We start from the raw sequence: 25,030 nt of genomic DNA, 5'->3' as shown, positions 1-25,030 counted from the left end.
CATTCTAGAAATGGGGATTCCTAACCTTTTAAATCTTATCACCTCTTTATACTACGAGTGGAATCCATGTGGATCCCAATATAGGCTTTTGTTCATATGGGCTATATCTATTAGTATTTGCCATATTAGAAATTAAAATTACCACTCCATCAAAACAAACATATGTAGGCACATATATTCCATGAGTCATTGGAATAATGGTACCAGCACATAGTGTGTGGCTTTGTAGGCACAGCTTATGTAAGGTTGGATGGCTTGAGTAAATTAGCAAAGTCTGTTCTAGTCCCAATCTCATGTTTTGTAGGGATTTGACAGGGGTATGGAGGGTTGTGTGGGTCATGAGAAAAACAAGCAGTAAAGGCATAGCACATCATAGTGTTCATGTAACATTAATGAGACCACCTGAACCCTCTAAGGTCTTAGAAATCCCTGTCGACAAATGGGTCACACTGTCAGAGCTACCAATAGAGGACAGTTGCTCAGAAATAGGATTATTACATGAGCCAATACTTGGTGCATTTAAGTAAATGCTTAGGAAGAGTGTGTGGATGAAATGATAAAATTTGATAAAAGTATAACAAAGGTTGTAGCTCAGTGGAGGAGCACTTGTTTTGCATGTGTGAAGCACTGGGTTCGATCCTCAGCACCAGGTAAAAATAAACAAATATAATGAAGGTATTATGTACATCTAAAACTAAAAAAAAAAAAAAAAAATTAAAAAGTATCACAGTAAAAATAATCATGCTACAGAATAATATCAAAAGAGTACATCATAGGAATTGTAGAATAATATTAAGTACATATGTGTATTTTATAGATTTATAAGTGCTATATAATATGTATTTATATAAATGTTATAAGTAATATCATTTATATAACATAAATGCTATTTAACATAACATGTATTGCTATTATAGTAATAATTATGCATTAGTAATCATTGTTTATACTCTATTTTAGTATTATATATTACTAAGAATAGATAATACAGGGAATAACAATGTGAACCTTTTACTTTAACTGGGAGGATTATAAGATTAATACTCTCTGAATCTCTGGCTGTGGCAGTTTGAAGCAGACTAACAGTACATTCCAGCAAAAACCACTCAATTTTAGCTAGTGTTCCTTACCAGTGTCCTTGGGCACAAAACCACATACAGAGCTGCAAAACTTTTCTTGTTCATGTTGGGACAAATAGAAATTTAGAGAGTAAAGCAAACAAATAAGCAGTCTAATTGCAAGCCTAATAGTCTAGGGCGCATCACTGAGAAATGTTATTTTTTTTATTTAAAAAAATTTTTTTTTCAATTGTAGACTGAGAAAACAGGCAAAGTTGCTTCAATGTCTTTACCTAGAAATTTAGATTATGTATCTTCAGATTTTAGTAATACTGAGCAGATCTGCCAGTGTTTATAAATCATGATTCATTTATTTGTTTATATTGTCAGTCAAAGCAAGCTCAAAACTGTTTCCCAAACATGGAGAACCTCATTCAGCTTCTCCAAGCACCATTTTTTTTTTGGGGGGGGGGGGTGGTGGTGGCTGACGTGGTAAGCTTTATCCATGGCTTGGGTCAGGTAGATAAAAGGTCCACAGTTCAGTGTCTTCTCTGCAGCATTTTCTTTGTGGTGATTATTCAGGTACAGATAAAATTCAGTTCACAATCATGTTTATTTTACATCATTTATTCTTTTATTTGTCTTGTAAACATTCTATTCCCAGGTGATAAAAATTTGAATGTCCTACCAACCCATGGTGATTATTCAGGTACAGATAAAATTCAGTTCACAATTATGTTTATTTTACATCATTTATTCTTTTATTTGTCTTATAAACATCCTATTCCCAGGTGATAAAAATTTGAACATCCCACCAACCCAAATCTCTCTTGCTAACCAGATCCCTTTGTTTTAAGTTAGTAGAATCCATTTTTAAAAAAAGAATTCAAAGTATGGGGCATTCTTCTAAACTTTACCAACTCATAATACTCCCACTTTCTGAGGAAAATGGTTAAAATATTAGAGATTAACCAGTAACACCCTTTTGTTTTTTTTCTCGAAGAGCATAGTTACCACTAAAATATATTTTTTTAAAAAGTTGCATAAAAATGCTTTCTGATGGGTTTCTCCAGATTTATTTAATTTTACAAATAAAAAATGACACTGAATTTCTTTTTAAATGCTGGAGATAGTATTTTAGAGCATTTGAGTAGGTTACTAAATTATATTAAAAGTTTAAACCTTGTCAGACCTGGTGAAACACACCTGTAATCCCAGCAGCTTGGGAGGCTGAGGCAGGAGAATTGTGAGTTCAAAATAAGCCTCAGCAAATTATTGAGGCCCTAAGTAACTCAGCAAGACCCTGTGGCTAAATAAAATACAAAAAAGGGCTGGGATGTTGTTCAGTGGTTAAGTGCCACTGGGTTTAATCCCGGTATCAAAAAAAAAAGTTTAAACCTTAAAGGTAAGATTTTTATGTTCTTTACATGTCAGTATTTATTGAAATTGAATCTACTTTCAACAGAAGAAACATTGTCAAGGTGAGGAAATAACACTTTTTCTTTTTTTGTTCTCTTCCTTTTCCTTTTTTATTTTTAGTTCTCTTTTCCGTATTTCATTTTAGAAAACATTTTTAGGCAAGTGTAATCTGTCCAGAATCAAGTGTGACTTTAGTGAACTTGAAAAGGGGCTTTTCTTTTCCCTCCTCTATTGAGATGGTAACATTTGGATTTAGGAAATGGTCTTTTTAAAATCCAGAAGGCCAAGTATAGCCTTTCTGGGCTATAAATGTCGAATGTATAGCTTCTGGAATAGTAAAACATAAAAATGAAAAAAAAAAGTTTATGCTTTCATGTGCCTTCTTTCCCTTTGTGAGCTAAACTTAACTCCTAGAAGAGTTGTGCCGGACAGGAGAGGCCTGGTTGGCTTTTGTTTGCTTGCTTGGTTCTCTTCACGCTCCTGCAACAAGTAGAAAATGGTTTATTAAAACCTGCTAGATGCACACTTTAATCTCTGGCAGAATTCTCTTTTTTCCTGGGGTTTTGTCTTCATCCTCATTTTTATCTTTCTGTGTACCTGGCTAGTCTTGGCACCTGGCCCTGTGACCAGGCTGATGCCTGAGCAGTGTAGAGTTTGCACTTCTCAAAGTGCTGGTGCATAGGGGCCCTGAGAGATACAGAATAAAGCCAAGAACCTGGCCATATCTCTTTGTTCCCTTGAGCTCTCAAATCGGACCAAAATACCTCTAAAATTCACCCCAACTCTCATTATCATAATGCTAATAAATTATCCCTGATTTTGGACAGCTTGAAACAGACCAGGAATCTGTGTGATTTTATGTAGTCTTTAGAAACCCAACAAGTAGTTACTATTATTTTCTTCATTGTACATGTAAACCTTTGAGAAATTGGACATTTGCACAAAGATCACAAATCTAATGAATGATAGAGTGGAGTTTCATTCCCTAACTATCTCTTATCAGTGTTTTTCTCCCTATGCCTGCTACTTCCAAAGAAAAGAAAACGGAAAAGTTAAATGACTGCTGTTTTTATTGAGGGCTTGCTGTGTGCCGGGTGATGGACTAGGCACTTAATATACAAAGTCCTGTGATGAAATATTACTCTTTCAGTTTCACAGATAAGGAAATTGAGGCCTACAGGTTAATAAACTTGTGCAAGAGCCAATCACTGGTGAATGGTAGGGAATGGTTTGAATCCAAATCTGCCTCTTAAAAAGCTTTCGCTCTCTTATGCTCCTGAGGGATCCCAGCTTTTGAAAGCCTGGTTGGGGAAAAAGGAGAAGAAATGGAAGAGAGATAATTTTCCTATTAGTTTTTGTGATTTTGATTTACAGCTGCCTACAAAACATTTGTGCTTCTGGGTTAGAGGTTTCATGCAAGAAGACAGGAGTAGACAATAATGAAGTTTTGCCCTGATGTTAGGGACTGGAAGTTATTCGCTGGCTACATTTTGAAGCAGATAAGGAAGAGGTCCTTGAGTTGCTTCTTGCCAGGATCACTTTGATGGCATATGGGTAAATTAGATGGACCCAGAGTTTTTAAACTGCACTGGAGTAGTGGTTCTCAAGTTATGGTCCTAGGACCAAGCAATGTCAGCATCGCTTAGGAACTAGTAGAAAAGCAGTTCTCCAGGCACCCACCCAGACTCATGGATTAGAACACTGGGGAGTGTGGCTCAGGAGTCAGGCCCTTCAGCTGATGTTCATGCAGGCTCTAATTTAAGAGCCACTGCACTAAGCAGCTCCTCCTAGCAGTGCAGCTAGCTTCAAAAGGCAAGAATACAGGCAATTAAAGGGCCAAATCTTAGAAATTGGAGTTTTAAAAATGTTGCTTTTGTCTTTCATTGTTGGACACAGCCTATCATTTTTGTAAATGAATGCCCTGATTGTAAAATACTGTCACTCCCCAGAGACAGGCTTTGCCTTAGTGTGTGATATTAGAATGCAGATCCTCTAGAGGGGTGACAAGTATAAGAAATCTTAACAGGAGGGTTTATTGAATTCCTCCCTTTTGAAAAACTTTCTCTTTTTCCTGGAAGCAGCTGATGTGGTTTTTCCTCTCTGAACAGTATAGAGAACAGAAATGAAATGCAAACTTTTGGCCTTAAGGAAAACAGAACCAAAGATAGAGCATAAACAGTTGTCAGTGTTATAAGGCAGTGAACATTTTTGACTTTCATTTTGAGGAATCTTCATAGTCATCATTCATTTAAGAACTAAACTGTGATACCAAGCCCCAAACAACAGAATAGCATGCCCTCCTCAAAATGTCCCTCTTGGAACCAGGATCTCTGGTAGAGATTACTGATTTTGGACCCCTTTCTTAACTAACAGTGTCCTCAAGGACAGAAGCCCTTCATAGTAAGACACATTTACAGTTCAGGGGATGCTGACAGAAATTAAGAATGTACTGGGATTGAAATATTCATATCTTAAGTCATCAGCTGCAGCCTATCCTCCTTAAGAAAGGATGTGCTTCCTTTTTTTTTTTTTTTTTTTAATTTTTGGCTCTGAGAATAGAACCCAGGGTCTTGCTTCTGCCAGGTAAGCACTCTGCACTGGAGTTACATCCTCAAAGTACGAACTTCCTTAAGACATCCTCCAGTTGATGGCTGGAGCTTTTAGCCTTGGTTTGGGTGGGTGGAGTGGAGAACCTGTTTTGCAGACCTCTCTGATCTTTGGGGCCAGGAAGAACTCAAGTTCCTAACTCCTTTCAGATTATAATGGAAAGTTTTGCTTTTGTGGCAGTTTGCAGCATTTATTGTATTATTTCATGCTGTAAAATGTTTTTCCCCTTGAAATAAACCCACTTTTGGTTTCCTAATCATTTGCCTTTTCTCTTCCTCTGAAATGCAGCAGAATAGATATGTTGGACAAAATGGCCAGCAGACTGATGAGAGGCAGCTGGTACAGAGCAGTCCCAGAGGCAGCTGGCTTGAAGGCAGATTGGATGAGATAAGGCTTCACACCCCCATGGGGACTTGCCAAAAGCAAGTGTTAGAGGAGTCATCTACACAACTTAACAGAGGGATTTTTTTTTCTTCCTTTTTTCCCCCTCCTAGTTCCAACCCTGAGGGTGTTTCCCGAAGCTACAGAAATACAGAAATGCTGTAGCTCTGAGAATATTCTTGGACCTGGTTCCCATTGGCAGTTGCTGCATGATTTACTTCTCACCCAGAGCAACCATTCATTCAGAGATTTTTATCTGTAGAGTGGAGTCCACATCTGCTTTGAAAGTGTATTGTTAGATCAAAGACTTCTTCTCTTCAGTTAAACCCATTTTCCTGAAATACCATAATTTGAGAAGAATTTGAGAACCTATAGCAGTGTTCAACAAGCTTGGTAGTTTCTGCATTGCAAATTATTAAGAACTCAAATCCTACTCTGACTATAACATCTTGATTTATTACTTTGAAGAACAACATCTCGATAATATCTTAATAATTTATTTCACTGTTAACTTCTGTAAATATGTTGATGTAACTGCTTCTGAGAGGAATGTGCAGAGAACAGGAACTAGACAGTTTGTGGTTGATTAGGGGAGGAAACAGAGACAAAAGACTGTTCCTTCCTTGGTCCCCAAGTGGTTCAGAGACTCACTGCAGGAGCAGGGATATTAACACCCAAGTTGTGAGCAGAATTAGCCTGCCTGCCTGCCTTCCTTCCTTCCTTCCTTCCTTCCTTCCTTCCTTCCTCCCTCCCTTCCTCCCTCCCTCCCACTCTCCCTCCCTTCTTCAAAACCAACTATCCCTCAGTTTACCTAGAAAAGCACTGTGCTCTATTCTTTGTTTCTTCTCTCTGAACCAGAGAATGAGAATTCAAGTGAATGAGGCATCTGGATCTTTCTGATGCTGCTGAAACCATCCCAAGACTCCTATGTATAGCATGATGTCACTTCCCTAACCAGTGGCAGATGCACATTGTGAAGTCAGGGTAAAGACTGGGTTGTGTACAGTGAGAGAGGGGTAGATGGGATAGTAATTGTATTTCAGTTGACAGATGGACTTCAGATCGGAAAAACATGTCCCTGCTTATATTTCTGGCTTCTGTTTTCCCAGTCACTTAAACATCTTAATTTATTTTACTAATCAGTCCTGCTGTCTTATTTTTTTTTAATTTTTTATTGTTGGCTGTTCAAAACATTACATAGTTCTTGATATATCATATTTCACACTTTGATTCACGTGGGTTATGAACTCTCATTTTTACCCCATATACAGATTGCAGAATCACATCAGTTACACATCCATTGATTTACATATTGCCATACTAGTGTCTGTTGTGTTCTGCTGCCTTTCCTATCCTCTACTATCCCCCCTCCCCTCCCCTCCTAGTCCTGCTGTCTTATAAAATGGTTTCTTGGGTTCATAAGGTATGAATTGAAATGTTTGGCTTTTGATTCAAGAATTCGCAATTTTTTTCCCCCAGAAGGGTACTAATTCTGTTAAACATGCCTTTGATACATGTGTATGTGAAGAACAGTAGGCTTACTGGTATGGAAATTGTTAATGAATTCAGTGCTCAGTTTCACTCTAAATCAGTGTCTGGTTCTGTGTATCTCATCTCCATGAAGGCACTTTGAGAATTCTTTTTCTCTATTACAAAAATAAATTAGAAAATACAGATAAATAAGAAAAATTTCTAGAGCGCAATGGCTTGAGATGAAGCCGGCGGTGGATGAGATGTTCCCCGAGGGTGCCGGTCCCTACCTGGACCTGGACGAGGCAGGAGGCAGCACTGGACTCCTGATGGACTTGGCAGCCAATGAGAAAGCAGTCCATGCAGACTTCTTTAATGATTTTGAAGATCTCTTTGATGACGATGATGTCCAGTGAGTCCGGTCCAACTGCACACATGGCCATGCACAGCACACCAGTCTGCAAAGAGAGCAGTGTCAGATGGTTTAGAGACCTCGTGGAGATCACTAGAAGTCAGGACCTGGCCAACCGAGGGTGGGGGACTGTCTTAACCCCCTGGACACTTCATCATCTCCTGTGGAATGGCCTTTGTCCTCACACTTATTAAAAACACACCATCACATGCCAAAAAAGAAAAAAGAAAAGAAAAAAAGTTTCTATCATCTGTCACTTACTGATAGGCTTATCATGAATTCATATAAAATACTCGTTTTTCAGTCTTTCTGCCTGCACCTTTTCTCTCTTCACCAAAAACTGACTCAGTGGATCATTTTCATAAACCTCAGAGTGAGTACCTAGTTGTGTCATTTGGCGATTTTCCTTAATTCCATGTTGGTGGCTATAGATTTGCCCATGGTGTGGCTATAAACAGTTTGTATGATCCACCCAGGTTGTTGGACATTTAGATTGTTTCTGCTTGTTTACCAGTAGTACTGTGGTGAAATTCTTGAAAACCTGTGCATTTGCTTGATTGAAGCTGTTACCAAATTTAAATAAGTGTCATTTGCTGGGTCAAAAGCTTTGGTCTAACTGCCCTTGAGGATGGTTTATTTTTTTTAGGTTTCTGGGTTCAGTCCAGACCATGTAAATATAAGATCTGGAACAATTCTCCTTTCTTATTTTGTGTATCATATTTTCTACATCTAGAGAAAGAGAAAAGAACCTCAAATCAATTCACATCTTAGCAGGATCTGTTTTTCATAATACTGTGTGTAAAGACATGGCAATAAACCCACCATACTCTTTAAAAGAATTCTCTGCAGTTTTCAGAGCGTGACTCTTCAGTGCACCTTTGATTGATGTCCTGAAGACTCAAGTGAGAGACAATAATTGGGCAGCATTCAGGCTGTGATAGAAAGGATCAGCCAGCCGTTTCCATCTGTTAAAATCGGACATGGCAATGCTTTTCATGTTCAGTACAGAGGTTTTGAGCCCCTGCTACATTCTAGACATGGGTGTGAGTGCTTGGGATATGTCAGAATTCGAACAGTAGTTCCTACCTTGTGCTGCTTCCTGTTTTATGTGTATTTTTGTAGACATGTGCATAGTGAGGGAGGGTGCAGACAATAAATAATCAACCCAATAATGTACATATACCTTAGAAAATGATCCATGTTATGGGAACAAAATAGATAGTAGTGTAAGGGGGATAAGACATGTGGTCCAAAGTGAAGTTGTTGGCCTCACCAAGACATTAGCATTTGGGCCAAGATCTCCAGGAGGGGAAGGAGGAAGAGGGAGAAAGCATGCTGACCTATATGGTTAACCTGGCAGGGATTTACCAGAAACAAGGCCCTTAGGCAGGAACATGCTATGATTCAGGATTTAAAGATGACTTTCCTGGCCTTTGAGGTATTGTTGCATATGTGTAAGCACAGTCCCAGAATGGATTTAGCGTTGGTTTCTACCTTGATTGTGCTCTTCTAAAAGCATTCTACTCAGCCACAAGCCTGTTATGCAGGGATAGATCCTTGGAAACATGTACTTTCCATGCATCGAAAAATGTAAAACACACTCCCATGCACACCCTTAGCACAGGTAAACACAAAAATGAATTAGTACCTAAAAGAAATAAAATACTCTCCATGATGAATGACAGTTCTTTTTGCATACAGATAGATAAAATGTTGGGGTAACATGTGAAATTAATAAAGTAGGCTTTCTAAAATGAAAGTATGTTCCAGCAAAATATCTAGACTTATAGACAGTCTTCTAAACTGTGTGAGAAAAGGAATAAATTATTCCATTTGGAGTTCAGTGGAACTCTTAAAAATTGTTATAAATACCTAAGTGCTAAAGGTTCAGCCAGGATATCTTTCTGAACTCTTTCCAATTTTACAGCAGTAGAAACTGAGGCCAGGTACTTCAAGGGCTTGCTCCCAAGCTGGTGTGAAGCACTGTTGTTTCTGTAAGCAGGTTCGCGTCTTCTTCATAAAGCTGTGCACTCTGTTTCAAGGAAGGTCTCTCCCAGAGCCTCTGTCTCCATCAAGGGCTGATTGATGAATACATTTCAAAAATACCATCAATTATGAGATAATATCCTATCACCTTTCCTTGAAGAGACCATTGATTTTCTGCTCTTCATTGTGCTGTGTGGCATGCTTGGACACTAAATGAATTCCCGAACTTTGTGTTTTTCTTGAAAATGTAATGTACACTTTGTGAAAATCACACAGGGCCTAAAATAAACTGACTGGGATAATCTAGGTCCAGCCACATAGCAGAACCCAAAAAGTAGAATTTAATTTCAACCTCAGAACTGGTTAGAAGAGATTTTTCAGATTAGGTCTGATTTGTTTATGACCTAAATCTTCACCTCAAGTATTCCAACAATATATTTTTGAATTCATAGAGGCATAATGTTTAATTTAAAAAATATCTTAGGCCTTGTTCACAAATATCTTTTAGATATTTAATTATTTGTCAAGAAAATAATCATCAAAGCTAGAATTTGCCTGCATGGTAGGACTGAGCAGATATTGCACATGTGTCTGATAAGAACAAACCAGCACTTGGTAAGAACAATTTTAGGAGGACTTGGTACAGAATTTTTTAAATGCCCATTTTTAGAATTTGAGCTTGAATTGCAGTCCTTTCCCATATTTTTCCATATTTTTCAGACTCTTAAATTTCTTTGTCTTAATGTCTTACTCTAAGTCTTTTTCTTAAAATATCTGTCTTGAATTTTTTTCTTACTACACCTGAAATACATCTCAGTTTTCACTACTTTCCTCTTTTTCCTGGGAGCTCTACTATTATGATTTTTTAAAATAGAATAGTTAGAAATTAAAGAGTAGTCCTGGGAGAGCTAAAGAAGTCAGCATATTAAGTGATTTTATGGCCCAGTAAGTGTACTAGTGTTTTATGTACAGTGTATTGAATTTCAAAAATCTTGTCTACTAAGTGTACTATCCCCATGTTAGAGATAAACTCACATAGTATGTGAAACACAGAGGTGATGTCCAGACCTCAGTTATTTTGAATTAAAAGCACATAATTTTCCAGTCTTTCCTTTCTCTTCCCCTTTTTACCATTACCTTGGGCCATTTTCCCTAAATTGAGTTTTAAAATTTTGAGTTGGATCAGTTTTTTTCTGTTTGGAAGGGTTTCCAAATAAAATAAAATTAATTCCTCCACTGCTTTGCATAGTTCCTACCAGAGAGCCAGAACTTTATCCATCTCACACTCCTGGGAACTGGCAGCCAAGGTAGAGACTAAACAAAAACAGCCTTTCATTGAACAATTATTTATTGAACATAACACCGTGTTCTAAAAACTATGCTGACTGTGGAGGTTAGAGGGGAGAGTGAAATCTTCCTGCTTCTGTACTTGTGGAACATCCAGGCAGTGGAAAGAGGGACATGGTAATTGTAAATGTGGTGAAGAAGTGAGAGGGGAAAGCAAAGGGGTTATTGGAAGAGGGTTAGAAGTCCAGCTTTCATCGGTGGAATAGGCTGAAGATGCTCTGGGTGTACTTGGTGGAGGTAATAGACCTTCATCTGCAGGGCAGTAAATAAAAAAATCATAATAAGACAGATAAATGGGCATTGCAGATGGGGCTGTATTGTTTGCAGTGCTGTGTAATTAAACCCATTTGCCTTCCTCTCAATACAAACGGGTTATTTCTGTTAACCAAACCCAATAAAAGATACTGTTCAACCAAGTTCTTATCACTTTGCTGTTTTAAGTACAGAATGGAATCATAATAGTTTTTTTGTGTGTGTTTGGGGGAAGGGGTACTGGGGATTGAACTCAGGGGCACTCAACCACTGAGCTACATCCTTAGCTCTATCAGCCCTATTTTGTATTTTATTTAGAGACAAGGTCTCACTAAGTTGCTTAATGCCTCACTTTTGTTGAGGCTGCCTTTGAACTCATGATCCTCCTGCCTCAGCCTCCCAAGCTGCTGGGATTACAGGATGCACCACTGTGCCTGGCTCATAATAGTTTATAGGACAATTATTAATTAAAGCAGGTTATAGTAATTCTTATCACTCTCCTCCTCAAATAACAAGCTTCTTTTTGGGGAAAGTATACATTTATTACCTACTTTTTTTCCCCACCTGGTAGAGTCCTCTAATTTGAAAAATAATGCAGCACAATGAATATATGGAGTCCATACTTGAAAATATGTTAACCTGTTCGTCAACTGATAGTCCAACCCAAGTTTCAAGTGTCTCATGGAAAGTACCAATGGGCTTTTAAACTACTGTCCTTATTACATGGGATGCTGACAGAGCTATTTCTGTTTCTGAAACTATTGTACATGGTATTCATGGCAATAGAACAGATTTCATGAGAAACTGGTAGTAACAGTAATAAGCTTCACAGTGACGGTCTCTGTGACATAGAATATGGAATCTTGATGAATTGTACTAGAGTGCACAATGTTTAAATGTTCTTTGGAGAAAGTTGGTCTGCAGACTAATGTGAGCCACATGAGGTACAGAAAAACAACACAATGGACTACAGCGCCCCATTCATTCATAGGACTTTCAGATCGTTCTTGGGAATGTCAGTATTGAAAATGGTTCATCTCGAGTGCTTCTAAGTATGAATGTTTTGGCAGAATGTTGAAAATCAATATAGTTGAAGATTTATTACGTTTAATTTACGACATCATAGAAGGGAAAATCTATTTTAATTGATTTTTCCTCAGTTACTCTGTGTGGAGAAATTTTGACCTTTTAAGGTTCTATTCTGTGGTTAAGAGGTAACGAAAGTAAAGTTGAGGGTATGGCTATTGCATATAGCTCACATGCCTACAGCTCTCCACAGTTTTGAATTGCTTTCCCAGAGATGGGAATTGAAGCCTGCCCACTGATTCATGACTGAGTGACCTGGGGCGAGTCCCACTTTTTTCTGTAAAATAGGAATACTAATACTTACCTTATAGGGTTATTGGGAGGCTCAAAAGAGATAAAGATCAAAGGAGAATTCATGTCCAGCACTTAGCATAATGCCTGGCACCTAGTAAGTCCCCTCAGAAAATGCTAAAATCAGTGGATTTAGGGCAGTCCTGGGAAGGAGCTGTGTTGGCCTCTCCTTGTTTTAGAGTTGTAACAACAGCAGCAATGGCAGTAATAGATCCTGTCTATGGAACAGGCAAAATACCAAATGCTCTATGTTTGTTATTTCATTAACATTCAGCAACCTTTGTAAGAAAGAAAGTTTGTTGTCATTCTATGGAAGAAAGTAATTAAGCAACTTGCCCAATCTTCTCTTGATAGGGGCATGGCTGGTGATAGAAAGTTAACCCAGACTTGGCTGAAAAGGTCTTCATTACAGTTAGTCACATTACTGCCCACAGGAACAGAAGCTCTGCATCAGTCCTGTTCCCTAGGGAAGGAGCTATATACTTCCTCATAGGCGACCTAGAGGAGTGTGTGCATTCTGTGCCTGAGTTCACTTGGGGCTTGGCTCTGCTGATTCTCCTCACTAGTTCGCTCAATATTTCAGGGGCTATTAAAAAAAAAATCAGTAGTTACAGTTTTATGTACATTGGGAAGTACAAATGGCAAATATTGTTTATTTTTTATTTCTATCCATGATATAATATGAAATGAGTAATAATCCTTGTGGCATGCAGATGTGGCAGAAGATTGTGCAGGTGCTATGTGTGCAACTGGATTTTGGAAAATACTGCTGCCTATCAGGCACTATTCAATTTGTAGGTTTCTCTCTTTGTTTTCTCCACTTTTCTTTCAGCCAGACTCTCCCCTCCACCTCCTGCTGAAAAATAGCAATGGTGAGTTAAAGTAGTTAGTCTAATTATGGTATGAGAATGGGTGGGTGGACAGAAATTTGTTTGATTTCTGTCAACCTCTGCTGTCCAGCAAGGCCTTCCTATTTTAGCAATCTATTTGAGAGGTTCCCACTGTGTACAAGATGGAAATGTGAAGGAATGCCTTCAACTTTTGGCTTCTGTGATTCTTATAATTACCAGGAAAAGGGGGTCTGGTTTATGAGTGTTGTTTCTGAAACTCACTATCGACATTATACTTGGCTCTGATCTGTGGGTGGACATTTTCCATGGCGTTTCCCCATTCCCAAGAGCTCCATGGAGATCATATTTGCGGGAAGCAAATCTATAAAGTAATTAGCGGATGAGTAGATGGACCTACCTGTAGTGACCACCCAGGCTCTCAGCCTAATAGCTTGTCTGTGTGGCTGGTGACTCCTGCCAGAGATCTGTGGGGAGAGTTAGCATGGCTAATGGTGGCTGAGCCTAGTGAGAAAATAAATTATATTTGCGTGTACCCTAATTCTAAAGAGGAAAATGTAGATTTAATGTAGCTGTTTGCCTTTTGACTAAAGAGGTTCATGGAGGCTGTGCAAAGGATTTAAATTTCTGACAATGGTGGAAGTAGTTCTAGGATATAACAGCTGACCATTTTTAGATTGAAGGTATGTGAGGGACGTTAGTTATTTGAAGCAATCATGAAGTCATCTCTTCTTTCCTTTGCAGTTTTCAGTAATCTCAGTGGGTCAAATAATCACCCTGAACCAGACTGGAAAGGTGAGGGGGTCGCTTACTGTCTCACCCTTTCCTGTGTCACTCATTGGGGGCTTTCCTCCATTTGAGAGGAGTGTTTTAAAGTTCAGATGGATTTCTTACTGTCAGCAGAACCAGTGGCAACTTCAAGAGGCTTCAAAGGACTTGGGCAGAGACCCTTGCCCCACAGTTTCTCTTTGGACAACTTGAAGTGACCATTTTCTTTCTTTTAAAGCTCTTGGTATCTATCTTGACATCTAATTTTATCTTCAGATCCCTAGGCTGGTGAGTTAAAAGGGAATGTAGTATGTAGTTTGGAGGAGGTGAAAGAAAAAGTGTCCGGGGACCTGAGCCACTGTGCTACAAGTCCTTGCCTAGGCCAGCAACAGGCAGCAAGCATTCCAGAGATGGAAATGCCCCTGTGAAAAAAGACTCATTTTATCTTCTTCATGGACTTTCCTAAAGCCAAGTCAGACCCTAACACACTATGTGAAGTGCTTTTTTCTTTACTCGACAAAAAGGCTTAACAGAAGCCTTGAGGTGAACTAGTGAGAACCTCCATGATCATGAACTCTGAATGAAATGCACTAGGCATTTGTTTCTGCCCTTAATTGAACACCTAGGCACAATGATGCTTTTGGAGACATCTTGCATTTCCTCTGCACCTGGCCCAGAAGCAGTCTTGGATGACTTCCCTTGTCTTCTTCCACACATAATTTCTTCTTCCTGTCTTCCTCCTCGTAGCCATTCTACCTGTCCTTATTCTTATTCCTCAGGAAATGCCATTAAAACAAACCATCTGCCAACAAGCTCCTAAATGCATTGCTTTCACTAAAAGAAGAGCAGCTTTTGTGACTGCATTTCTACATATGCTTTCGTTTGGGGTGGAAATTTCAACTTCTGGGAGCACTGCAAATAAATATAAAATAGAAATTTCTGCTATTGGTCCTGTTAAAGAGTACATAAACATTTATTTCCCTGGTGGATAAAGTCAAGCATCAAAAAGGATAATAAATTCAATAAGGCTCATTTCCTTTTTGTACCCATCCACCCAGTATGTATCAGCTGGTATACCTTACATGTGAAAATAGATAAGATATTTCACTGTGCTGGCAAACATCTCTTCACCACTGTGATTGCAATTCTGTTTCTATTCTTTAGCTAGCTTGGACTAAATCGGGTGTTTGAGTGTTGTAACATCCCCAGGATTAAACCCCAGGGAATGAATACAAAACCGTATTCTGTTGTACTTTCCAGTACATTCTTCCTTCCAGAGAAGCAAATTTGCTTTTTCTTCCCTTCCTCTAGTGCCTTTATGGGAATATTCTCAAGACCTAGAATTTCTTCTTATTCTCCTTCAAGCCAGACTCTACCAGATTCTTCTTCCAGATTCTACCTTGGACTTGATGTTCTTTTTGCATCAGTTCTTACTTCTAGTAAAGTGCACTGACCATTTGAAAAACCTTCACGTGTGTTGTGTTGGTTTCTTTCATGTGTCTTTGTATTGTACCTATACAGAGGCTGGCTGGTTGTTAAAAATATAGAAATAGGAGTCAGAAACTTTGAAAGGCTTTATATGTGTGACCTTGGCTACAGTGTCCCCCATCTGTGAGTTGGAGAATAATCTCTTCCAGCCAATTGCACTCATTTGTAGTCAAGTATCAAATTATGTTATTATGTGTTTAGTAATCTGTACCTCATAATGAATTATATGTTTATGGCTTCCCTGAAGTCAGGGACAGTTTCTTATATAGCAAATCTGTATCATATGTACATTTAGCATGTATAAATTTGATTTTCCTGTAGTATTCCCTCTGAAGCTGTGCCTTGACTTCATTGTTTAGGGAGGGAAACCTATACCTGAAATGTTAACAGAAACAAAAGAAATCATTTTTTGGCTTTTAAGCATCTAACAACTTAGATCCTACTAGTTTAGTGATTTTATAGGCATTTTCACAGGTAATTTTGACCATACGTAATTTTTGAATGCTGAATTTACAACCAAACCTCAGTACATGTACATAGTTCCAATTATTTAGGTCAGTGTGAGTGGATGCTCAAGAAATATTGAGTAGCATATAATACAGCAGGAAGTTATAAGATTGACCCACAAGTAATAGCATTTCCCATTCAGGAAATAGATCACTCCTAAGGAGATAATCTATTTTTATATGCATATAGATGTCTAACTTCTGTTTGATTTGAAGGAATTTCTAAAACCCATTCTTTATTAGCCCTGGAATAAAATATTAAATTCAGTATTCATGAGATCATTTAGGACATAGGCAATGTTTTATCAGAGTTTCAGTTGCTCTCTTACATTTGGCCATTTATGGAAACGCACACATGCACCCTGGGGAAAGTCTAATGTTGCTCAGATAATAATTTTAAAAACCTCAAATTGTCCTATAGAAGGATTTTTTTCCTCTCATGCCTTCTGTCTCTGATAATAAACAACCATACATTTCTTATTTGTTCACCCAGATAAAAAAAATCCTACAGTCCTTCTGTAAATCAGAAAAGAGTGACATTTTTTTTTAAGTACACTTTGAACAACTGACACATCCTTATCACACCATCTGGGAGCTGAGGATGGTGGAGTCAGAACTTGAGAGCAAAGCGATGTGAGGGTGCTGAGAAGAGGAAGCACCCCGGGGAAGCAGTCTCTGAATACCTTGCCTCTGAAGGAGATATTAAAAGGGGGTCAGAAAAGCCTACGGTGTTGAAGACCCCTTTGAGATTTGGGCCCTGAAGATAATTTTTAAAATCCTAGTCTTAAAATCTGTCATGGCAGCAAATTACCTTAAAGACATGTTGAAAAGAACCAAGAGATGTAGGGAAGTAGGTATTTATTTTGTTCTTCCAACTATGTTTCTGACTATAGTTAATTCAAAGATCTTAAGAAGTTCCTACCGTCTTCCCACTCCTAAGGAGATAATCTATTTCTATATGCATGTAGATGTCTAAATTATACATTTTTCATAAATGCACATTCATCTATCATCTGTCTGTCAGCCAGACTGAAACTTGTAAATAGTTCACTGTGACTTTATGGCCAGAGAAGGTTAGTGGTAGAGGATACTTTGTGTCTGGCCTTGATTAATATGGACTTGGGGCACCCTCCTGGAAGGGGATGGTTTGTGCAGGCAGGGCAGTAAGGTTCATTTGAAGAAGATTGAATCATCATGGCTTTCTTGAGCAGTACTAGATCATAAAACTGTGTAAGTAGGAAGTGGCCAAATCAAGGAGCATTTTACAGGCTGCACTGTGAAGTTTGTATTTTATCTTCAGAGCGTTAGAGTGCTCTTGCAAATGTTTTAACAGGGCAGTGATGCCATTATAGTAATATTTTAAAAGATTTAATTTCTGTTTTCATTTCTATGTTTATGTGTAACGAACATGGTTGTTTACCAATTCAGGTGACTAAATTATCCCAAGAAGGGATAATTCAAAATTCCCCATGAGCTAATTACACTTATTTAGCCTTCTTGACCCACTTGATTATACTCCTATATATTTCTTTTAAAAATATTTAATCTGTCCCTGAAACACTGTGATAAACATAGGAAATATGACCTGTTAATTTTATCTTTCTTCCTCTGATACTCTCTCCTTAAACATTTAGGGATTAGAGCTAGTTATTCCCACTGTGAAAGAAAATGGGTTAACATTGACGATGAAGAGTAGAAATAAAATTTTCTGTCTTCATTTTATCAGGTTTATCCTACAATCATGCGGCTTAGCTTCCTTTCCAGAATGTCAGTTCTCTGTGTTTTTTAAAAAATGAATAATTACTACATGATTGGAAATGAAATTATATATTAAGAAATACTGATAATGAATGGGAGATGATTGAAGACAGTGTTCAAAAAATAAAACATATGGACTAGGTTCATAAATGTAGCTTGTTTCCTGATATTTAGTATTCATATATCTTAAAAGAGTTAAATTGTATATTGAAAGCATAAAATTTTTGGAAATATCATAATTTAGGAAGAAACAATCTATTTCTTCATCTGATTTGTAAAGTTTGGTATGTTTCAACAAAGGTTGATGACTTTTTGTTTGTAAAGTATTGTTGTAGATGTGTAAAATGTGACATCGACAGTAAACACTGAGAATGTTTGGTTTGGATAGATTTTTTTGGAAAGTATGACTATAGAGCTGACCTGAGATTGAGTTGATTTAGTAATATGAGTTACTATTATTTTTATTACTAAGAAATGTCTGTTTAGTTTACACATAGTTATAGCATATTTGTGTACTGTATATTGTGATATATTCCTTTGATGTACATTCTGATATATGTTGATGGTTTTCCTTGTTGCATCTATGACAAGGAAATAGGTCAGAGTATGGGCAAACTCATGACTATTCAATTTTACTCAAGGGTAGTAAAATTGAGGTCTGAAAGGCATGATATTTATGTTCATGACTCATAGATTTGCATAGACAGACACTGCAAATTTAAGTTGTTGGTCAACGATAAGTGATTTATGCCCATAGTCCTTCTAGAGGGGCTTTATGATGATAGGGTTTGGAAAGGCTTTGATTCCTGTGTACCCTTTTTAGACCTGACTCTACTCCTTTTCCATCATTTTGTGAATAATCCAGATTGTGTGGGCTGGTTCTCAATGGCATGAACCCAGAATTCATACCAAAGGGCTACACTCGAGAGTCAGGATTGTTTACCTTCATGTTTGTTCTGTGTAGTTTCGTACCTAGCTGTCACATTTCACTTCGTTCACAAAGGAAGACTTCTTTTCTCCTCAGGGCCACTTGGTCATGGAATCATATCATGGACCTAGTCCAACATGCTTTCCTTTTGTTGACCATGCTCCATTTGCATACTGTGCAGTTTCTGTCATGTGAATATAATCTTAATAAATGATAATGTGACTGCAACATTTCAAACCAGACATTCAATTAATAATGTTTTAGTAAGACCCATATTATATATCTAGGGCACAACTCTGGGACTTATTGGGGATCTTTTATTTCTTTATTAATACTCAGCCATGAAAAGAAGAGAATTTTAAATGGTTTAAAAGGAGCAAAAATAATGTAAATTAGAAGTACTTTAGAAAAGGAAAACAATATTTGTGATGTAAGGAATTTAGAACCTGGTGCTGGCTTCTATGGAATTTTCCATTTAGTTAAGGGAAGATGAAGGAATAATTAAACTAACAAAAAAGTCCTGATGTGTTGATGGGCCAAAATGATTGGCACATGAGTGGTCTGAGAGTAGTTCTGTTTTATTTATATTTTACTTTTTTGCAGTGCTGGGTATCAAACCCAGAACTCACACATTGCTAGGTGGGTGATTTACCATTGAGCTACCCATACCCAGTCCCAGAAACTGTGTTTTCAACTAGGGTGGTCTTCAAACTCAGTAACTGCTTTAAAATTCAGTATGGAAAATAATCTTTTAATTCTCAGTCTAAGATTACAAAACATGAATATATTTTTCTTTTAATTTGTAAAAAGTTTTTAAGTTGATCCATAATATAAATATATTCAAAAATACTGTGTACTAATTAACTTTTTTAGAAAATACTCTAGATGACTACCACTATTTTTCCAAAAAAGGTATCATATGCCTTCATTTTAGAAGTTTGTATTTTAATTTAGACAAAACTTTGATCAAATTTTATATTAGCTAATTTCTATGCTTATGTTCGTTTTTCAACTTGAGATAGTAATGTTTAATATACATTTTAACAACTGCTCAGTTTTTATATTTTTTTTGTAATTTATTGCAGTATGCATCTATCAAGTTACTGTGTGAAATTTTTAGAGAAGTACTCTTGATTGGGTTATTTTGTTAATCAGTATGATTACTATAGTTGAGTGATAATTTACTTAGCTTTAACAGTCAAAAAGGAACAGTGACATTGTAAGTAACCATCTTAACTATGGTATAGCTTTATTTTTATTAAAAATAATTTAAATCACTGCCAAGCCTTTTTTTTATCATCTATTCGTAAATAATTGTGATGAAGGAGAAGTAATCAAGTATGATTGCTCCCTCTCTTTCTAGGAATATTAGAATCAAATATAATTATCTGTGTCCTCATTGAACTTCATATAAATTAATGAGATATTAGCAGTTTAATGTATACAGTTAGCTCTTTATATCCATGGGTTCTGCATCTTTGGATTCAACCATCTGCAGATTGAAAATATTCAGGAAAAATTTTCATCTGTACTAAAAATGTACAGACCTTTTACCCTTGTCATTATTCCCTAATCAACTCAGCATAACAATTATTTATGTCGTAGTTACATTTTAAGTATTATAATTAATCTAGAGATAATTTAAAGTATACAGGAAGGATGTACCTAAGTTATATGCAGATATTTGAGTATATGTGGATTTGGCATCCAAGGTGGGTCCTGGAATCAATTCCTCCCCAATAGTGAGGGATGACTGCATATTCCTCTGGAATGGTAGGCTTTCCCAGAGTTGAGATTGTGTTCTTCATCATCATTTTATTCTCAGCACCTGAAATAGTACCCAGCACAGAGTATTCTTTAGCAACCCTTGACTGAATGAATGAAATAAGAAGTATTTCTAAAGCTAATTTCTAATCAACCTCATCTAACCCTTTATCGTTTTTAAGCATTTATCTTAGAATACAAGAGTTGGAACAATTATTAAAGATTTAATTTCCTTTCTTATGTATGGAAGAGAGCTGAGATCGAGATGCAGAATTGACTTGCCAAATGACACAGAGCCAGTGTCTGGTGGAGCTGGGCATCTTGTTCCCACCTCACTCCTGCCACTCTCTGTGGACCACTCAGCCATCTCTTCAACAGTTAAATGTGTTATGTGGTTGGCCATACTGCTTTTCCACGTTCTGTTCTGAGGACTTTGCTCCTTGGTATTTACAGTGTTAGCTGGGTTATCCAGAACAACACTTTATAAACAAGGCTGACATCTAGGGTAGCCAGAAAGTTCCCAAAGTTTCAGGCTGCGATATAATGCAAATAGCTTTCTTACTATATAAGTTTAGCAAGTTCACAATAATGTGTAGGGGAGGATGAGAAAAGTAACCCTTTTATTTCCATGATATTATGGGCCACATATTGTTTCTTAATGAATATTCTGAAAAAGTGTACACAAAGTGTATGCATTTTGAACTGATATTATACCGTCTCTTTTTTGGGGGGCGGGGCACTAGGGATTGAACCCAGGGCCTGTGCATGCTAAACACAAGTTCTACCACTGAGTCAAATTGACCCTTAACTTGATGGTTGGCCTCAAGTAGCCTTGCAGGTAGAAAGAGTGGAGTGAGCTATTTGTTAAGTTAAGAGAAGTACATTAATAGTTTACTGACAAATGTAGATATGTCCTAGGATTAAATAAATTTGACTTTGTTTGCAACTTAGAGTAAAAACGAATTTATTTTCTTTTGTTAGAAAAAAGCTGAACAATGAGGTCGTAGGGCATGATTCTGAGTTCCAGAAAGGACACTCTCAAAATGCCTTAGAGTAGAGTTTATTTACAAAGGGGCTGGCTCCAAAGGTATAGGCTTAGGAACCAGCTGGGAGATGTGGGGATCTGGTAGCAGTATTTTGCCTCTACTGTGCCAGAAAGGAGAATGTGAAACACACTTGGAAAAGAATTTATTAGTTTCTTGTTGTTACTATAAGAAGTTACCACAAACTTGGCAGTTTAAAGCAACATGGGACTTCTGGAAGTCATAAGTGTGAACTGGGTCATAACAGGCCAAACTGAAGTTGTCAGCAGGGTTCTGTGCTCCTTTCTGGAGGCTCTGGGAGAGAACCCAAACACTGAAATAAGTAAAACACAGTAGATCTGATTACCTAGATGACCACTAAGTGATTGTTAGGTGGTTAATGTATGTAGTATGCATACACTGGCATGATGCATGTCCCAGGCAGGACAGAGTGAGACAGTATGAGGTATCATTATGAGACTTGGAACAATGGGCAACTTAAAATTTGTGAATTGTTTATTTCTCAAATTTTTTATTTAATATATTTGGACTGTAGTTTACTGTAGGTAACTAAAACCATAGAAGTGAAACTGCAGATAAGAAGGAACTACTCTTAAATGTTCTGCCTTCCAATCTTCTGCCAAGGTTTTTATACCAATGAATGGAGCTGAGAAGGCACAGGGACAGCATTGATGCTATATAGTCCATAGAGGGATCACATGGAGGAGGGAGAAGAGGGGACCAGGAGCACACTGAAGTTATTCCACACAAGAACAAACTGTAGGCATTTTGGCTTTTTTTTTTTATGTTTTTGTTTTTGAGTTGCAAACTTCTGGGCCCAAACAATCCTCCCACCCTCAGCCTCACAAGTGCTGGGACTGCTGGTGCACACCACCATGCCTGGTGTCTTTCCAGGTCTTGTTTCCCAAAAGATCACTGATCTCAGAATGGTTTTCTAGTTGGTCATTGTTAATAAGATACCTATCATTGAGCCAAATAGAAGAAGCCATATTATTGTTTTGCATTTCAGCTTGTTTATCTTTTTTTGTTTTCAAGTATTTAGTAATTATTCCTTAAGTGAGTCCACCTTTTGTTGCATCATGCTGTTAAGAGAAGATACATGTGTATTCACAGAGACCTGGAATTTTTCTGTTGCCCCATGCTTCCCCCTGTCAATGACATTACTTGGTGAGGCCTCCAGAGGCCTCTCAAGGTGTTTTCTCTTCCTATATTGACAGTCTAGAAACATTATAGCACAGTGTTCCTGAATGGGAGCACTGTAACATTTGGGAGAGGACAAATCTTCCTTGAGTGGGTACTGCCCATTCTGTTGCAGGATATTTAAAATTCTTGGTCCTCAACTATTCAGTGTCAGTAGTACTCCATTGTCATTACAGTAAAGAAAATACCTTTGGAAGCTGGTGGTGGTGATCATCCTTCATTGACAATTCCAGCAGTGAGGTGGGTAATTTTAAGAACTGGACTAACCTCCCCAATCTCGGATAAATTAGTGTCTCCCAAACTTGGTTTTCTCATCTATAAATCAAGGGTAATAATGGTATCTGCTTCTTCAGGTTGCAGGAAAGCATACGAGGTATATTTCTGGAGCATTGTCTGGTGGGGAAATCATTCAGAATTCTGGACTGCCTGAGCCCCAGCATTGAGAGCACATGGAAACCAGATACTGGTGAAGCTGCCTTTACTGGCTAATTGCACACCAACCCTGTCTGACCCCATGTGTACTCCACCAGGGCTGTGCTTCTGAGAAATCTAGATTTTGCACTATGAGAGCCTTGATAAGAGAACTCAGCCTAAGAATATTTTATGACTTTTGTTACATGGGCAAGAATATAAAGTTAGCCTCCTTTGAAAAATTTTGCATGAAACCACACTTAATCCTTTTTTAACCTTCCTCCTATAAAGGATAAATTACAGATGTCTTTGCATTTATTTAGGGATTTTTTTTTTTCCTCAAAAAGTTAAATGTTTTTTACCACTACATTCTTCACTAAATCCAGCATAAAAAGTATGATTTTACTAACTTACAAGTGGCTTGCTGAGACCAAGTGTGCTTTCCTTTTTAAGGCTCACGATAGCTGCAAGATAGGTTCATCCTACATAGCTAGCCTTAGACTTCTACATAGCTGGCCTTAGACTTCATTGCGTTCTATCTGGAAGGTGCTAGTGTAAAGGTACTTAATATATATACATATATTTTAAATCTTGGTTTCCATTTAAAAAGTGTTGTTCTACATTCTGTCCATATCTACAAATGAATATACAAATGGAGCTAATTTTCTTGACCTTTAGATTTTTGTTTTAGTCAGATTTTCACTGTTGTGACTAAATAACCTGATCAGAACAGTTTTGGGGAAGGAAAAGTTTATTTAAGCGCTCATAGTTTTAAAAGTTCTTAGTCCATAGAAAGAAAGCCTGCTCCATTCCTCGGGACTCAAGAAGCTAAACATTCCAGCTGAAGAGTGTGGCAGAGGGAAGCAGCTTACATGGTGATCAGAAAGCAGAGAGGTAGAAGAGTCAAATACAAATATATACCCAAAGCCACACCCCAATTCCCACTTCCTCCAGCTATACCCTACCACTTGAGTTACCACTCAGTTAATGTCTATCAGGGGATTACTTCACTGATTTTGTTAAGACTCTTATAACCCAAACATATCTCCTCTGAAATTTCTTTGCTTTGTCTCACACATGAGCTTTTTTTTTTGGGGGGGGGGGAGGGGGGTACCACATCTAAACCATAACAATCTTCTTATAACTGTGAGTCTTAAAGTCACCAGGGTTTAGAGTCTTTAAGTTAAAATACCACCAATGTTGGTTTTTTTTAAAAATATTTTTGGCAGGACACGGACTTAATAACTTTGTTTATTTTTATGTGGTGCTGAGGATCAAACCCAGTGCATTCCATGTGCTAGACAAGTGTTCTGCCAGAGCCACAACCCCAGCCCCCACAACTGTATTTTTCCTTTAAAGATTCACACAAACAGAGGTGAATTAAAAAAAAAATACTGGTTTCAAGTTTTGTAGAAATGACTGATCAAACTGGATACATTTTTTAAATTATTGATTCTTTTTTAGTTATTCATGACAGTAGAATCCACTGTGATATAATTTTATAAGCATGGAATATATCTTATTCTAATTAGAATCCCATTCTTGTGGACGTACATGATGGTGAGATTCACTCTGTTGTATTCATATATGTACATAGGAGAATTGTGTCAGATTCATTCTACTCGTGGATATGCTTTTTATTATACACTGTGTAGCTAAACAGATAAATAGGTCAAAGTGTGGGATTGCTTTCATGAAATTATTAAATATACCATTTTTTCATGCTTCCCCTCTTCTGTAGGTACAGCAAAACAATCCATTAAGAGAATGAATAGAATAACTCTTCTTATTGTACTGTAAGGATGTACATTTATTAGCTTTAATTTCTGAATGTGTGAAGGGTCATAGTCATGTTATAGAATAGTAATAAGAAAGGACTATGTACAAAGGGACTTGGGAAAACTGGGAGTTAGCATTAGAGCAGCTATTGGTACTCACACAAGTTATGTCAGCATGGGGGACCATTTGGGTAGGAGCAGGCAGGACTCTGCTACTATGATGTATGTA

General features: G+C 37.5%; 2 protein-coding genes across 3 annotated transcripts in view; both read left to right on the top strand.

The window, feature by feature from the left end:
- The window catches only part of LOC124103218 (guanine nucleotide-binding protein G(q) subunit alpha), a 287,047-nt gene that overhangs the window by 133,456 nt on the left and 128,561 nt on the right, over positions 1–25,030 (top strand). The gene's annotated exons all lie outside the window — the stretch shown is intronic.
- On the top strand, positions 7,145–7,566 carry LOC124103219 (COP9 signalosome complex subunit 9-like). The gene has a single exon (XM_046459713.2). It carries the CDS (start codon positions 7,178–7,180, stop codon positions 7,349–7,351), a length of 174 nt encoding a protein of 57 aa, XP_046315669.1. The 5' UTR covers positions 7,145–7,177; the 3' UTR covers positions 7,352–7,566.

The sequence above is a fragment of the Marmota monax genome, unplaced genomic scaffold (assembly GCF_021218885.2).
Source record: "Marmota monax isolate L192 unplaced genomic scaffold, Marmota_monax_Labrador192_F-V1.1 WCK01_AAM20220418_F8-fsc00172, whole genome shotgun sequence".
Taxonomy (NCBI): Eukaryota; Metazoa; Chordata; class Mammalia; order Rodentia; family Sciuridae; genus Marmota; species Marmota monax.
The sequence above is the reverse complement of the archived record's forward strand: the minus strand, read 5'-3'. Positions and strand labels throughout refer to the sequence as shown.